Raw genomic sequence first — 17,473 nt, 5'->3', positions numbered from 1 at the left:
AGAAGAAATTAAGCCCTCCAAGCCCACCTTTGAAGTGTTGGTGAGCCAGGCATTGTTTTATTCTGGCCAGGGGATCATTCCAGCCACGTGTCCCCCTCAGGACTTTTCGTGTATTTATACATTTTAGCAAGCAAAGAAATCACAGTTCATTGGCTCCAAGTTACACGGTTCTCTTAATTAATTAGAATTGTATCATTTACTGGCTAATTTGGTCCTCGTTCTTTTGGTTCTCTTATCATTCTCCCTTAGAGAGTCTCCATCTCTTGTCTTTTATTAATCCTCTCTGTATCTTCTGGTGACTCCAACACTCCAACATGAAAGCCCATAAATTTGAGATGACCAATCTTCATCCCCCTCAGGCTTTGTTTGCTGAAGCTCCTCAGAGCAACTCAAAGCCTTGGTGGTTTAAAGAGCAAACTGAAAAGTCTGTGAAAGGAAACCCAGCCATTGGCTGCCATTAATGAAAAATTTAGGGAAGTTATATCACTTCCAGGATATGGAATTTATGGCCTTTCCAACCAGGACCTGCACCCACAGCACCCCCAAACCCGGCAGGGCCTTGTGCTCCATCCCCAGCTCCTCTTCCTACGATGGGAGACATCCCCAGGGATTGTTCACAGGTAAATTCTCCCCCTCACCCCTTTCCCTGGTATTTTTGATTTAATTTTATTTCATTTCCCCCTGGCAGGGGATGAAGAGGCATTTTGGGTTCCCCCAAAACCCGTGCCAAGCTCAGCACAGCACTGCCCAGCCAGCAACTGGAATCCAGGCTCCCGAACTTTAATACCAAAGGATTCTAAATTTTAAAAAATTTTATTTATTTTTAATTTTCTAAATTTAAAAAACCACCCCAACCCCCCCCAGAATAAGAAGCAAACACATTCAGGCTGCTTTTCTTTGCAGGAAGGTGGTTTTTTTTGTACTTTCTTAATTTTCAAACCCATGGAGGTGCCACCCCACCCTGGTCCATTCCCTCCCAGGAGACCAAACAAAAAAAAAGCCAAACTCCTTTTAAAGCACTTTTTTTTTTCTTTTTTTATTGATTTCATTGAAAACAGAACAAGAAAATGATCAGAGCCAAAAGGCTGCTCCTTTAAAACTGTCAAAAACATTAACAGAAAAAAAATAATAATAATAAATGGCATTATGAATGTTCTAGAAGAGATGAACAAAAAAAAACCCCAAAAAACAAAAAACTTGTTACTGCACTAATTACAGTATTTAAAGATATATGCAAAAAAAAAAAAAAATTAAGATAATGACCTGCCCAGCCACCACACAAAAGGTGATGGCAAATTTATTCACACTACAATACTAACAATTTAAAAAAAGTTTTGTTTTTTTCCTGCATTTTTATACTAAAATCACTTTGTTCTTTTTATACAATTGATAAGTTTATATTCACGTGGTGAGCAAAAATCACACCAGAATCAGCACCGTTTTGTTTTGTGGTTTCTTTTTGTTGTCATTTTGGGGTTTTTTGGTTTTTTTTTTCTTTTTTTGTGTTTTTTTTAATTTTTTTTAATTATTATTATTATTTTTTAATTTATTTTAGTCTTTTAATGCTTGTCCCCAATGTTTCAATAATGGTAAAAAATAAATCAGTCCATTGAAACTTCAGAGCTTGTGACTTAAAAATCAATTGAAGGTGCCCAGGGTTGGGCAAAGTGATGGGAACAGACGAGCTGGTGGCATCTGGGATCTTCTCCCCATGACATGTCCCGTCTGCTCTTCACCCCGGCCAGTCAAGGTTCTCTATAATATATATATCATCCATATTTATCTTTTTTAAAAAAGGAAAAAAAACGGGTTTTTTCCTTAAGGAATTAGTGTCTTGTAAAATCCTCTTCAACCTTCCCCTTCTCTAAAAAACCATTCATGGGACAGGCTGGAAATCCTTCCTGGAGGAACCCAACACTGAGACAGTGACACAGCCGAGTGTCGTGGGCAGAGCTGGTTTGTGACGGAGGAGGGAGCGGGGTGGGCTCTGCAGAGAGCCAGGGCTGGCAAGGACTGGGGGTTTCTTCTCATCAGATGAGAAAACAGCCGTGGGATTTGGGAAAGAAGGAGGGGATTCATTAGAAAGGCCCCGTCGCTCCTCGGGAAAGGCCCCACCACAACGTCCTGCGAGATGGGGGGGAGAGGGGGAGGGTTATTCATTAGAATAATAATAAAAACAAAACAAAAAAAAAAACAACCAACCAAAAAACCAACCAAACCAACAAAAAAAACCAACCAGCAGAACCTGCCCCGGGGCTGCACCGAGCAAACCCAGAGCCAGCACCTCCCTCTCCCCAGAAACAGAGTCCCATCGAGTATTCCAAGTCTGTGACGCGTGAACGGGAGGTGGCTCAGGGCGAGGATCCACCAAGGAACGGGAGGACGGGCGGCTCTCCTGGGCTCTGACAACGCTCAGCACGGGCAGACACGGAGCCCGGGGCAGCTCCCACGGAATGAGCTGCACCCTCCACACGCCACTGTGAACACCAGCGGCTCTCCAGGACCGGGCAGGGCAGGACAACATCACGGAGGAGGGCTTTGCTTTTCCTTATTCCTCAAGTAACAGTCGGTGGCACAGCCCTAAAAAAGCATCTTGAACCCTTGGCATTCCTTGAGCGGGTTTGGTTTCTTTTTTTTCTTCTTTTTTTTTTCTTTCTTTCTTTTTTTTTTTTTTTTATGTCGCGTTTTCTTTTTTTTTTCTCCTTCTTTTTTGTTGTTTTTTTTTTTTTTTCGCTTCCCCCCCCCTTCTCCTCTCTTTTAAATGGAAATTCAGACAGTATGTGAATCTATAGGGTTAAAAGCAGTCAGTCTCTGGTGGGGAGCGAGAGCCTCAAAAGGGGCCGGCTGCCGTGGCAGAGCTGGTGTCGGGGAGCCCGTTCTCCTGCGTGTCCTGGGCAGAGGTGCTCGCCTGCCGCTGGGCCAGCGCTGAGCTCGAGTGTTTGCACTTGGGTGAACCGCACTGACAGCTGAAGAATTTGCCTTTGATGTCCCAGAACCTGTCCCCGTAGTCAAAGCTGCAGGAGAGAGAGGGAGACGGGGTCAGGGCACAGCAGCAGCAGGAGCAGAAAGGGGATGAGAATGGTGTGGGACAGCGGGGCCAGCACAGTCTGAGGATCACAGACCCATCTAGATGGGAAGGGACCTCAAAGATCATCCAGTCCAACCCCTGCCACGGGCAGGGACACCTTCCACCAGCCCAGGTTGCTCCAAGCCCCAACCTGGCCTTGGACACTTCCAGGGATGGGGCAGCCACAGCTTCTCTGGGCAACCTGTGCCAGGGCCTCACCATCCTCACAGGGGAGGATTTCTCCCAATATCTAACCTAAATTTCCTCTCTTTCCTAGAATGGTTTGGGTGGGAAGGGACCTTAAAGCTCATCCTGTTCCAAGCCCCTGCAATGGGAACAGACACCTTCCACTAGAGCAAGTTGCATCTCCGTGGCAATAACTCCAGCAAACCAAAGAAGTGTTGCTAGTTCTGGGCAACCTGTGCCAGGGCCTCCCCACCCTCACTGGAAAAGAATTCTTCCTTCTATCTACTCTAATCTAACCCTGCTCTCTGGCAGTGGGAAGCCATTCCCACCTTGTCCTGTCACTCCATCCCTTGTCCCAAGTCCCTCTCCAGCTCTCCTGGAGCCCCTTTAGGCTCTGGAAGGGGCTCTCAGGTCTCCCTGGAGCCTTCTCTTCTCCAGGTGAGCACCCCCAGCTCTCCCAGCCTGGCTCCAGAGCAGAGGGGCTCCTTGGAGCATCTCCGTGGCCTCCTCTGGACCTGCTCCAGCAGCTCCACGTCCTCCTGATGTTGAACCCCAGAGCTGGAGGCAGCTCTGCAGGTGGGACCACTGGGATCCCCCCTGCCCTGCTGCCCATGCTGTGGGATCAGCCCAGCACATGGGGGGTGTCAGGGCAATGAGTTGACACATCCACAAGCCACGTTGAGCCCGGGGCTGTGCAAAGCTCCAGGGGACGGATCCACCCACAGGATCCCTGAGGGGGCTGGAGGAAAGGGATGGCTGGAGGAGAGGGAGCACCTACCCAATCTCCTCTCCAGCCTCTATGTGCCTGGTGCTGAAGAAGGCGATCCTGGGGAAGCGAAGGTCCTGGTGGGACATGAACACCCGCACGGGGATGAGGTTGGGCTCGCACAGGTGGTTTATGAAGCGGCTGATGTTGCCGTAGAAACGGGCATCTATGCAGTACACCTCTCCATCCTGCAGGAGAAACGTGGCACCTTGCATTAGAGGAGGTGAAAAGTCGGGATCATCGCTGCTGTTTGATAAACAGAAACGAACGATCGAACCGCCGCTCGTTCCCCCGGAGAGCTTCGGGAAGAACAACCACGGCAGGACACTCAGTGTGGGTTTAAAGGGACTGAAAGCACACACAGACACACACACTTTTATATGCAACAGTACCCTGAAAACGCAGTTTTCTGCACAGCACTCTACCCCCTCAAGCTCAAAGACCCATCAAAATGCCCGTGGCACTGCCTGGCACACCAGTCCTCCCAGCCCTGCCCTGCCCAAGCACCAGTTTGGCACAGTGGCATTGATGTTCAGAGCAGACACTCTGTCACCAGCCACTGGATAGAGGAACAGGCATCTGTTCAGTCCTCTGATTGAACATGACAGCCAGGAAACACAAAGCCAGAGCCTCAAGAAAACACAGGTTTTTGCAGATAAGAGTGAAAGTGAGAACACAGAAATTCCCTTTCCAGCGAGGCCCAGAGAGCAGCAATATTTTGTTTTCCTTAAAAATAAAAGAACCCCCCTCAGGGCTTTTTTTTCTTCCAGCAGAGAATGACTGTGCAAAGCAGAGACTTTAATTACAGAAGGTAATTTCAGTTGCAAAGAGGCCAAAAGCAGAAGGATCCATTAGTGGTGCTCAAAGTCCCTTTTGGGAAGGCACCTCGGGCTGGTTGATGGCTGAGCTGTGCCAGGTCACACCACCAGGAGCCCATCCCAACAACCAAGGGAGGGGACACCACCCCACATGGGCCTGTATCACACACAGTGTCACCAGCTCCAGCTGCATAAATCAGTGATTCCCAGCACTCCCTGGAAATGCCAGGGTGGGTGAGGACATCACCCACTGCCACATCCAGGGATGTGACAGCAGCACCTGGAACAGGTAATGAGCACCTTGCACATGGCTGTGAGTGACAACTCAAGGAACAGGGACAACAGAAATGACCACCCAACCGCCCTTTCACGACATGCACAAGTCCATTCAGGCCTTTCCTTCAAACCCCAGGACCCCCAAGGCCCCTGCAGGGTTGGGATTCACACCCTCAGTAATTCCCCATCGCTCCAGAGGCCACAGGACCTGCTGGCTCTGCCCTGACCTCCTCTGCCCAGCCCAGTGGGTGGGTTTTAACCATCCCTCAATGACTTGATGCCTGGTTTTCTACAGATGCTCCACCTTGGTCTCCCTCCTGGCTTCCCTGAAGGCTTCCCAAGAGCCAGCACAGGTTCTCCCTCGAGGCAGAGAGCCAGGGCTAACCCCAAGGCAAGGCAAGGCCAGGTGGGCTCATAAATGCACAAACCAGGCTGAAGTCCCTGCTGCTTTTCAACTTCTAAATTACAGTTTGACCCCATTGTTTCAGACCAACCACCAGAATCTTTATTTACCTGAATGTGTCACTTTAAAAAAAAAAGGGCAAAAAATAAAGCAAAGCTCCTCTGCCATAAGCTGGTGACAGAAACAAGACACAGAGCATTCTACAGCCTTCCTTGGAAGCCACCCCGCTCCTCTGAGTCCCCAGCTCACCCTTCTCCTCTCCTCTCTTAAAAGTTTTAGATTGTACTTTTGAAAGCAATATTTGTGTTCTGAGAGCCCTCGCAGAGCAGTGAAGAGGAAAGAGCAGCAGGATGAGCTCCAAGCCCCTGCCAAGGTATCTGATGGATCCCCTTATGAGTGAACAGGGTTTACTGGGTTTTTGTTTTCAGTCTTTCAGCTCATCATTTAATGAAGAGCTCACAGAGCTGGCAACCAACATGAGTGCCAGCCTGCACATACACACAGGGGTACCAAAACCTGAACAACCGACCTCAGGCTGCTCAAAGGGGCTTGTCAGAAAAGCATCTTGCATCAAAAGTGGTGTGGGCAGCACTGTGCCACTGTGCTGCTGGGCTCTGCTGCCACTTTAACCAGCCCTAAGTCTGACCTCAACTACTGTTCCAAGTCTTGCCTCAACTGTATTTTGCCTGTTTACTGTTTTGAGCATTTTACTGCTCCCTGCAGACTTTCAGATCATGCTGTACAACAGGATGGAGGGAAATATTCTCTTTGCTCTTTTGGAGAGGCAAGACCATGGGTTTGTCTTGCTGGACACCTCCAGACACAGTACCTTGTTGTCAAGGTCGAAGAGGTAGGAGTCCTCCTCACGGACATCTGCCTCGGAGTCGGAGATCAGCTCCCCCACGTACCTGCAGGGAGAGCAGGGGCAGAAATAAGATCACACAATCACACAGTCACACAATCAGCTGGCTTGGAAAAGACCTCCAAGACCATCGAGTCCAACCTGTGACCCAACCCCACCTTGTCACCCAGCCCATGGCACTGATGCCACATCCAGGCTCTGCTCAAACCCCTCCAGGCACGGGGACTCCACCCCCTCCCTGGGCAGCCCATTCCAAGGGCTGAGCACTCTCACTGCCCTTCTCTGGACCTGCTGCAGCCCCTCCATGTCCTTCCTGAGCTGAGGGGCCAGAACTGGGCACAGCACTCGAGGTGTGGCCTCCCCAGTGCCCAGCACAGGGGCAGAATCACCTCCCTGCTGCTGCTGCCACTCTGTTCCTGAGCCAGGCCAGGATCCATTGGCCCTCTTGGCCACCTGGGCACCCCTGGCTCATGTTCAGCTGCTTCAGTCAGAGCCCCCAGGTCCCTCCCTGCCTGGTCCTGTGCCCCCCCAGCCTGTAGATGCTCAAGCTTGGGTTTAAACATCTCTTTCTGGGAAGAGGGAAAGAAAGGGATGCAACCCAGCCACAGATGGCAACCACGGCCTTAGCAGTGCTGGTCAGCCCTGAGCCACCCAGGCAAACAGAGCTCTGCCAGCATAAAACTGGCTCCAAACTCCAACTTTTCAGGACAACACTTTCAATAACAGAATTTACATTTTTCTTGAGGATTGTTTCCATTTGTAAATCTCTTTGTTGGCCAAGATCAACACACAAATCCAATTCTCCTCATGTTCCTGGTCAGACTCAGGCTCTCCCAAAACCCCTGCAGTGCTTGTGCTGTTCACATCCCAAAGCAAAAGGTTTGTGTCCACCCTTCCTGTTATTTCCAGACTATCCTGACCGATTACATAGGCCTCATACCTTAAAAAGGTTTGTTTTAAAAGCCTTAGGTCTAACCTAACCTGGCAGGATCCCTGGAGGGATTTTGGCTTCTTTCTCAGTCCCTCTTGAACCAGAATAAACCCGAGCTGTGACTCCAGCTGCAACCACCTTGCTGTAAAAGCAGGTACAAGGCAGCAACAAGCAGGTCCTCCAAGGAGCATGAAGCAGATGCTGCTTAGGCTGGGCTTGCTGAGAAGGACTAAACACACCCCTCACCTTTCACACCCACAGAGGTGCTGGGTTTGGTGCAAACCCCCTCATTGCAGGGATCTCCACTACACTGGTGTTCCCACATCTGTCCCCCTGTCTCCATTTTAAACACTTTTGGCCTGTCAAGATTCAACCCTTCCTGCCCTGACCTGCTTGTGATCAGCATGAGAGACACAGAGGAGATGTGCTGAGGGAGGATATGACAAAGAAGCAGCAGCACAGCAGGTTTTCAAGTGTCCAAGGCCAGGTTGGACAGGGCTTGGAGCAACCTGGGCTAGAGGAAGGTGTCCCTGCCCATGGCAGGGAGTGGAACCAGATGATCTTTAGGTCCCTTCCAACCCAAATCAGCCTGGGATTCTATGATTTTGGCATGTAAGTCTTCCCAGCCTGCAGTGAAACACTAGTTAATTATAAGCAAAGGATTCACACTAGGAATAAATATTATCTAATATAAAGTTTAATATAAACACTCTTTGCAGCATCAACAGAATTCCATGACCAGCAGCCACTCTCACACTCCTCTGCAGCTCCGAGGCACATTCCAAGTGTTAACCAACCATCTCCAATCCCCCTGTGGCTCAAGGCAGCATTTAACTCTGAGCTGGGGAGGAGCAGAGCCACGAAACACGACCCTGGAGAGGCCCCACATGCTCTGTGAGGAGGGATCATTTGGCTGCAGTTCCCAAGCCTGAGTGATGTGGCCAAAGCTGCTCTGCCAGAGCAGAGGCTGCAGCCACACATGAGCCTCCTGTTTGCCCTCCCTGCATCTTATTGTTTATAAAGCACTCCTGTGAGGCTGCAGCATTACTGGAAATCACAAGCTCCTTGGTGACCTGAAGCATAGGAAGGTGATGGCCAGAGAGGGAGGGAAATTGCAGTGGCCTGGCCCAGCAGCAGCTGAGAAGAGCTGAATAGTGCTGGCCAGAGAGGCTCCCTGCTCAGGGACAGCCACGGCAGGTTTAGAATTCCATGAGATAAAATACCACAATCTATTAAAAACTGTTGGTTTGATGCTCCTTTAAAGACTGTTCCTGGGACTCATTTCCTTTCCAAGACTGTTTATAGATAACAAAGGGTTCCCTGATTTTCCAGGTCCAAAGTTAGGGAAGGATGTGCAAGAGGTATCCAAAAGAGAGCAGGAGCATCAGCCCCTTTATTTACGAACTCCTGTGGTCAAGGCAGAGTCTTTCTTCCCAGCAAGATGTTCAGCACAGTGATGGCAAATAACCCCATCCCAGAGCTTTACACAGGCACTCATCACCACCCAATCAGGCTGGACTTGATGATCTTGGAGGTCTTTTCCAACCTTAATATTCTGTGATCAGAGCACACTCCAAGCAAAAATCAAGAGCAATAAGAATTCAGAGCACAGGCTCCAGTGTTTTCCATGGGATGTGGGAGACAGGACACTTGGGGCTTCTCTGGCTGAAGGTGTGGCTAAAACACCTGGTTTGATGCAGATCTTCCTAAAGCATCACTGTAAAAGAAATTAAACATCCAAAACCCACTCAACGGATACAAAAGGAACAGACCAGATCCTCACAAACCTCTGGTTTTCTGCATCCCACTAATTCCCAGGCTCTCCAACAAAAGCCAGCTCCAGCTGGGCCATTTCCAGAATGAGCAGTTCCACCACCTACCAACTAAGGATGAACAGAAGAGATTCAACACAACCCACAGCAACAGCAGCACAGGGTGAGCAACATCAGCTTCTGAGCAGCAACAAATCTGGAGGCCAGGGAGAAGAAACCTGCCCACAAACACCCCCCTGAGCATCTGCAGAGCCTCACATCTCCATGGGAGCCCAGCAGGGCCACATGTCCCTCACTGAGCTGCTGCTTCCAGGATGCACTGCAGGGTCCCCAGGCTGTTACAGGATCACAGAATCATCAAGGTTGGGAGAGACCTTCAAGATCATTGAGTCCAACCAGCAGCCCAGCACTACCACAGTCACCCCTAAACCACGTCCCCAAGTGCCCCATGCAGACACCTTTGGAACACTTCCAGAGATGGTGACTCCATCATACCTGGGCAATGTATTCCAGACTCTGACCACTCTTTCCACAAAAAATCTTTACTAATATCTGATCTGATCTGATCTCCCTGGGGCAATTTGAGGCTATTTCCCCATGTCCTTTCATTTGAGACATGGGAGAAGAGTTCAACCCACCCCCAGCTGCCCCCTCCTGTCAGGGAGTTGCAGAGCCAGAAGGTCCCCCCTGAGCCTCCTTTTCTCCAGGCTGAGCCCCCTCCAGCCCCTTCCCCAGCAGATCAACACTCCCACCCTGCTTGATGCCATCTGTGGACCTGCTGAGGCTGCACTCGATCCACTTGTCCAGATCTCATCAATAAAGACGATAAACAGGGCCAGCCCCACTCCTGAGCCCTGGGAACCCCACTGGGGACTGGTTCCAGCTGGATGCAGCTCCATTCCCTTCTCTGGGCCCAGCCACCAGCCAGCTTTTCACCCAGTGACCAGTTCACTTGTCCAGGCCATGAACAACCAGTTTTTCCAGGAGATGCTGTGGGAGATGATGCCAAAGACTTTAGGTCCACATCCACAGCCTTTCCCTCATCTACTGAGCAGTCACTTTGTCATAGAAGGAGATCAGGTTGGCCAAGCAGGACCTGCCTTTCATAATCCCATGTTGGTTGGGATCTGGAGCTGCTGGGGGGTCTGGGGAGCCCTGGAGATGATGGTGGGAGGACCAGGGCCACCGTGCTGGCAGTGCCTGGCTCCCAGCTGCCAAAGTGCTCACTGCTCCCAGAGGGACAGTCTGCAAGCAGGAAAGGGAAACCCTTTTTGGAGTGATTACAGGGAGAAGTTGAAAGGTAGCTGAAGTACAGAGCAGGCTGAAAAACAGCATGTGTGTAAGGAAGGCATTTACATACAGAAAGAGTCAGGACCAACCCTAAAAGCGTGGTGAGAACCATCCAGGTCTGCCCTTCACACATGAAAAGTAACAGAGTAAAGGTCATCCTTACACCTTAATACAATTATACCTTCCAAAGCAGAGTAATAACCACTGCCCAAAGGAACTCAGGGCTCTAATCCAGATGTTTAACACAAAACACTCCTTCCAGAGGAGCCAGTCCATGTGCAGGCAGCCCCCAGGCACTGCTGGCACCGGGGCTGCTTTGCCAGAGAGGAGGAAAAGAAGAAACCACGTTCATAGGTTTTTGTTCATAAAGAATCACAGGATTCTTTCTCCAATCCAGTGCAGCTGGATTGAGGAGAAGAGGACTCTGAGTTGGTAAGTGAGTCAATAGAGTTGGTGAGTAACAAAATAAGTGTGAGAGTGATGGAGTCAAGGAGGAATGTGCCTGGGCAAGACATAAATTAGCTCAGCTATTAGTATGCAGATAATGAAGATAGTGCCCACCACTGGAAGAGAGTCAGCAGCTCCTGGCAAGGGTGGGGGGCAGAGCCAGGCTGTGGTATCTGCACCCTCTCAGCTCCATGTGCACTGCCTGTGCTCACTGCACCTCTGGGCTGTCTGTTCACTGCCTGTTCCTCCTGGGTGTTGGCATTCCAGCAGGATTTGCTAAAGTCAGGGCTTTTTTCTTTGGGAGCAGTTCACCCACAGGCTCTGGCTTGTCTCTGGGCACTGAGCAAGGGCACTGGGACCTTTGGTGCTTATGGAAAGCCCTGCATGAAGTCAGACCTGAGACTCCCCACAAACAGCAGGTTTTGGCTTTATTTAAAAAAAAAACCAAACATTTTAGCATCTGGCAGCTCCTAACATGGAAGAAATACTTGGCCAATTAACTGCAGATTTATCTTTTCCTTTTTTTTTCTCTTTTAAATACTGCAATAATCTTCCTCAATCCCCCACCCCAATACCACAAAACTTCAACAACTAGTTCTTAAAACTCCCAACACTTACTTCCATGATGGGTACAAGTCCAGCCTTATTGAGAAAATTTTAACTCACTGTGCTATTGCAATGAAGAAAATACTTCCCAAAATATTGAATAAAGTAGATATACCACTTTAAAGCCTGAAACTGTAGGGTCTGGTGGCAGGTTTTTCACTTGACAAATCTGAACATTTTTTTGTTTTTAATTGCTTTATTGAATCAGGGTTGAAACATGTGCTTAATGCCAGGTGCTCCAGTGTTTTGCTAAAGCCAGAGCTGTGACACTGGAAAACATCTGGAGAAGGCAGGATTGAAACAGAGAAAGATCCCACATAAAAAGGTTGTTCCAAACTGCCCTGGATATCCACAGTGACACCTGAGCTGAGCACATTTGCAGCACAACCCACATGTGTTTCTTCCCCATCACTTGTGTTTCTGAGGGGTAAGAGCTGAGCACAGATCCCAGATATGGAAAGGGATGGGAAAAGCTCCACATTATGAGGGAAAGGACAAAGAGAGGAGGAAGTGGAGTCAGAAGAGAACCCTCTGAGTGAGGGCAGGCAGCTTGAGCTGATATCAGTTTGATTTGCATGAAAACCTCTCCTTAAAGAGGAGAGAACCATCCTGGCCCTTGGGAAGGGAGGGGTTTGGGAAGGGAGGGGTTTGGGAAGGGCTGGCTTTGCTGAGCCAGTGGAAGCTGAACAACTCACTCGCACACGAAGGTTCCCAGCGGAATGTCCTGCATCGTTCGCACTCCCCAGCCCATCTTTTGTGTCCGATAAAGCTGCAATCGAGTCCTGGAAGAGAGGAAAGGAAGCCACACTGAGGCAGCACCACACAGACTGACTGAATTGTCATCAAGATGAGTGAAAAACCTGCACCCTTCATCACCACACACTCACAGAGGGTTTTAACAGTCACCCTACGCTGGTATCACTGTGGGGATGCTCCACTCCCACCGCTGCTCCGAGCTGTGGGAAGGTGCTGGGATGGGGCCAGCCAGTCCCTTGTCCCTTCCCAGGTGTACTCTGGGGAGGAGGGGACAGGGCTGGATGCTCTGTGTGGTTACATCTTGATGATTTACACGTAGGAAATCAGAATCCCACCAGCAGCATTTCTCTCCACATCACACAGGGAAGGTGGGAGGGGACTTTGGGCAGCAGAGCTGTGCAGGGAGAGCTGCTGAGGGGGAATGCAGGCAGCTTACAGGGACTTCAGAACACCTTGTGCTCTGACCCTTCTGCCCTCTGCTGAGGCCAGTGCATTTAGCAATTCCATCATATCCAGCTGCCCTGGCTGAAAGACAGGGAAGAAACGCTGCAACTTGAAACTTCTCGGTGTAATAGCTGCTCTGTGGAATTTTACTGATGGAGTTTATAGGCAGAGAAACAATCCTGTAAGTCATTCTGCCTCGTGCTCAGCCAGAACTTGAGTTAAGTGCAGGATGAACGGTCTCCAGGGCTGGGGAAGGTTTGCTCTGTCCCTGAGGGAACAGAACCCACTCTCAGCAACGCTGTTATCGGAATAAAGTGAAATCTGATGCTCACCTTAAGTTCACCCTGTTGCTTTTTCCAGTACTTCTCTTTTCCCCACCCATTCCCTCCTGCACTGTCAGCTCAAACCAAGGGCTGAATTTTCTCCTATTTGCCCACAGCTCCTGGAGCCTTCACCAGAGCAAACCATCCCAGAATATCACAGAACATGCTGAGTTGGAAGGATCATCCAGCCCAACCCTCATCCCTGCACAGGACTATCACCAACAGTCCCACCCTGTGCCCCAGAGGATCATCCAAACCCTCCTGCAGCTCTGGCAGCCTTGGGGCTGTGCCCACTGCCCTGGGGAGCCTGTTCAGTGCCAACCACCCTCTGGGGGAAGAACCTTTCCCTGAGATCCACCCTGAGCCTGCCCTGACACAGCTCCAGCCATTCCCTGGGGGCTGTCCCTGGTCTCTCAAGAGCAGAGCTCAGTCCTGCCCCTCCTCTGCCCCTGCCCAGGCAGTTGGAACTGCAATGAGCTCTGCCCTCAGTCTCCTCTGCTCCAGCTGAACACACCAAGTGCCCTCAGTGTCCTCACATGGCTCCAAATCAAGGCCCTTCCCCATCCTCTTTGCCTCTCTAATGGCTCGATATCTTCCTTACATTGTGGTGCCCAAAACTGCCCCAATATTGCAGGGGAGGCCGCCCCAGGGCAGAGCAGAGTGGGACAATCCCCTCCCTCACCAGTGATGCTCCTCAGGGGAGTGACTGCTCCCAGAGGAACTCAGTATAACACTGGGGTTTGGGGAAGCTCCCCCATGCTTTGCCTCGTCCCTCAGAGCAGAGCAGAGCCCAGCTCAGGTTCAGGCTCTGCCATGGGGCACCAGCAGGACCTCAGCTCCACTCCTGGGCTGCCAGCTGAGCTGGGCCGGGCTGCCAGCTGGATACGTGTGCGCTGCCGAGCAGGGATAACGAGGAGCACATCTGATCACGGCAGCACTGAAAAAGGGAGCAGCAGCACCCCCGTGGCAGCTGCAGCCCTGAGGCAGGAGCCTTCCCTGCTGCCTCCCCCGGGATTGCGAGCACGGCTCTGCCCAGCTCCTGACCCAGCTTCCCGGCAGAGCTGCTCTCCCCAGCACGCGGTTGGGTTTCCAACCCTCCCCATCTCTCAGAAAAACCCCTCAGCGATGCAATAAATAAATAAATAAATAAAAAAGCAAAAGCAACAGCTCTAGCTGTGCAGCTCCTAAATAGACACACCCACGGAGGCACCAGAGCTCGGGAGCTTGGCAGGGAGATCCAGAGAGAGGCAAAGTTCTGTGGAAACACATCAAGCTTCTCCCTCACTTATTTTTAACGTTGCAAAATGTCATTGAAACTACAAAGCTTGCAAAAAGAGTGTTGTCAGCACTACCAAAAAAAATGCAAAAGTCCTTTTTTTTTTTTTTTTCCAGTGGGATTCCTTCGAATTTAGTGCAGTGGCAAACTCCTCCATAGTGGAGGTCCAAACCAAAACAGGCACCAAAATCCCAGTGGTCCATAGGTATTCAGGTATCCAAGTCAGGGGCAGTCATGCCAATAACTTGGGAATTTTAAGCAGCCAAGTTTAGGCACATTGGCCTGTATTTGTAATCCAGAATGCTGACTTACAAGATCCTCTAAATTACAGCTCTGCAGTTCTGTTGCTCTCCACCTGAGACATCTCGCCTGGGCTGTTCATGCAAACCCACGAGCCATTTCTATGTTTTATGGTCAGGCTGATGAAAGAACGCCACAGTTCCCACCTGATGGTGACACTGGCATGGTGCAAACATTAATTGAGATATTAATAGAGCTCATCAACCCACTGCTGCTTCATTCCCACTGTCAGCACACGGGAACACCACTGTGTGGTGGCCCCTGCCCTCATCTCAGCAAGTGCTGGCTTTTGTGGGTGAGCTGAGGCTAGAGAGCCAGAAAGCTCATGAGTTTGGTGTCAGCCCTGCCAAAATAAGCTGGGTTTGGATCCTCCTTCTCACCTGAGCCCGTTCTGCACCACCCTGTTCCTGCAGGTTCTCCAGCAGGAGCACGCGTGGTTACACTCGAAGATCAGGGGGGGCTCAGCCATGTTGAACTCAGGCAGGAGTCGGCCATCCTGAGGGAGAGAGGCAGCCAAGACTGGGTTAGTTAATCCTCCAAACCAGAAAAACAAGAGTAGAAATACCCTGAGGATAAAAACAGGCCAGAGAACCCCAAGGTAGGGTCACCTCCCCAAAACCACCATCAGACCTGAGTTTCTGCAGTGGTTTTGCTCTTCCCTATCATCCAGAACCGACAAACAGCAAGAGACTGCCTAGATTTTTGCTGCCTGGCATCATCCTGTGCACTACCCAAAAAATATCTCACAGTGCTGTGCAATAAACTGGTGTGCAGCATCATCACTGTTATCATTTTGCAGTGCTGGAGGGGAGAAGTGGATGCTTAGTCTGTCTCTGGAATAAAGCCTAAAATTCCAGAGTTCAAGGCCAGTACACCCAAGTTCTGTGAACCACGTTATGTTCCAAATAACACTCCCCCAAAAAACTACAATTCAATTATTTACCAACATACAGGATTAAGGAAGCGATAGATGTGATTCATCATTTTTAACAAATTTGGCTTTTAAGCCTTGAAAGATGTAATCACCTATTAACATGTGAGATAAAACGGCTACAAAGCACAGAAGCAACATTCCCCCTGGGAGGAACCTGCAGAGACTCACAGAACTTCTGATCTGAGCAGCACCTGGCCAAAAATGAACCTCAAAACCTCCCGGGAGGGCTGAACACACTTACCCAAAACAAACCCGGCTTCTGGCAATGTGGCAATGAAAACATCTTTGCTTTGCCTTCATCCAGAAGGATCACGACAAATAAAAGCAGGCCAAAAAAAAAAAAAATAAAAGAATTTCTCTCTCCTCCCCTCCCCTTGTTTACATATTACAGCACTTCCCATGTTGCTCTGAAATGGAAGCTGATTTCACGCCTGGATTATTAAATGCTCCCTATCACACGGGTGTAATTAATGGCTCAGTTGGCATGAGAGTAACACAAATAAATAACACAGGAAGAGCTGCCCTGAGCACACATTTTGTATTATCACATAGGTCTCAGAGCTGAGACTACACTTGAAGCATTTTAAGTCAAGAAGAAATAGAATCACAGAGTCCCAGAATGGTTTGGTCGGAAGGGACCTTGGAGCTCATCTCATTCCAACCCCCTGCCATGGGCAGGGACATCTTCCACCAGTCCCATCCAAGCTGGCCTTGAGTTGTGCAAGGAAGTGTTATAAAGGAACCATTATAAACCCAGAATTAGGCAAAGCTCAGCTCTCAGACCCTGGGCTGACCCAGGAGGAGGGGCTGTGTGCTCACCTTGTCATACCAGCAGCGCATGCTGAGCTGGCCACACATGCAGTTACTGGAGGAGCAGTCGTCTATGCAGACACAATACTGGAAGAGAAGCAAAGGGTTAACTCCACACCACTCCCACAGCTGAAACAGCAGCTTCTGTCAGTGGGTCAGAGAGGAAACCACAAGTCAGGGCCTTCTCCTTAGGCAGAAAGACAAGCAGCTTCATCACCCAAAGGCATTTTGTCTCCATTATTTCTTCTGTGAGCAGTGAGCGCCAAAGGACTCCGGTTACAGGGAAGGATCTCACCCTGAGCCAGCTCCACGGCTCAGGAGAGGATGTCCCCCTGTCACCAACCCTCCTCCGTGCCCTATGAGCTGTTCTCCACACTTAAAGACAAGGAGAGCTCCCAGAAGGGACCAGAGCTGGGAGATGATGCACCACAGCGTGCTGTCTCAGTCCTCCCCTGCTGCTTCCCGCTTCCCACACGGGTTCTCCATCTGGCTGCTTCCCCAGCACTCCCCAAGCCAACACAGTCCCACCACCAGCTGCTGCTGCACAACAGGGATTGGGCCTGGGAAGTTCACTTCAGCCACCTCAGGGCTGTGCCCAGAGAGGGATCATCCACATCCCACCTCTGCTTCCACCAGGCAGCCCTTCCAGGACTTCAGTGTCACAGCAGAGACCTTGGCCTGGATGCTGCAGGCAGTGGGCAGGCAGCATGAGGGGCTCTCCCAACAAATCCCTAACTCTCCAGACTCAGAACAGAGGACAAGGATAAACGGGAGCCACATCAGCCAACAGCAGATGGCCAGTGCCACAGCACACAGCTGAACACAGAGCTCAGCTTCAGCCTCGAAACTGAAGAAAATCAGAATCCCATCGCCTACATCAAGAGCTGCAGGTGAGGAATACAGGCTTAGCTGGAACTTGATGGCAGTATTAGGACTAGACATTCCCATTCTAAGTTCCAAACCCCCTCTGAGGAGCTGTATCTCTGAATGCACACACCAGAGCAGGCCCAAAGCCAGGGGGACACACCTGTAAATGAGTGATGTTCCTGTCGATGTCCATGGGGGAGGTGACACAGTTCTGCGACACATATTTGTAGTTGCTGGGACAGGGCTCGCTGTCCACGGAATTGACGCAGGGAATCGGGATCCGCTCGTAACCCCGGGCAATGTCCCTGCCAGGGGGAGAAAGAACTGTCACCCAAGGAA

General features: G+C 50.3%; 1 protein-coding gene across 10 annotated transcripts in view; it reads right to left on the bottom strand.

Annotated features, from left to right (window-relative positions):
* Positions 1 to 1,371: 1,371 nt before the first annotated feature.
* EHMT1 (euchromatic histone lysine methyltransferase 1) overlaps positions 1,372 to 17,473 on the bottom strand; it is a 123,487-nt gene continuing 107,385 nt past the window's right edge. For all 10 annotated transcript variants that reach the window (XM_050319759.1, XM_050319762.1, XM_050319765.1 and 7 more), the window contains 7 exons: positions 17,295 to 17,439; positions 16,277 to 16,354; positions 14,904 to 15,019; positions 12,120 to 12,206; positions 6,346 to 6,424; positions 4,032 to 4,207; positions 1,372 to 3,014 (listed from right to left, as the gene is read on the bottom strand). In XM_050319759.1, coding sequence (XP_050175716.1) covers positions 2,831 to 3,014; positions 4,032 to 4,207; positions 6,346 to 6,424; positions 12,120 to 12,206; positions 14,904 to 15,019; positions 16,277 to 16,354; positions 17,295 to 17,439 — 865 coding nt within the window. In that variant the 3' untranslated portion in view covers positions 1,372 to 2,830. The remainder of the gene's footprint in view (positions 3,015 to 4,031; positions 4,208 to 6,345; positions 6,425 to 12,119; positions 12,207 to 14,903; positions 15,020 to 16,276; positions 16,355 to 17,294; positions 17,440 to 17,473) is intronic.

The sequence above is a fragment of the Myiozetetes cayanensis genome, unplaced genomic scaffold, assembly GCF_022539395.1.
Source record: "Myiozetetes cayanensis isolate MyiCay16 unplaced genomic scaffold, myiCay2020 scf23, whole genome shotgun sequence".
Classification (NCBI taxonomy): domain Eukaryota; kingdom Metazoa; phylum Chordata; class Aves; order Passeriformes; family Tyrannidae; genus Myiozetetes; species Myiozetetes cayanensis.
The sequence above is the reverse complement of the archived record's forward strand: the minus strand, read 5'-3'. Positions and strand labels throughout refer to the sequence as shown.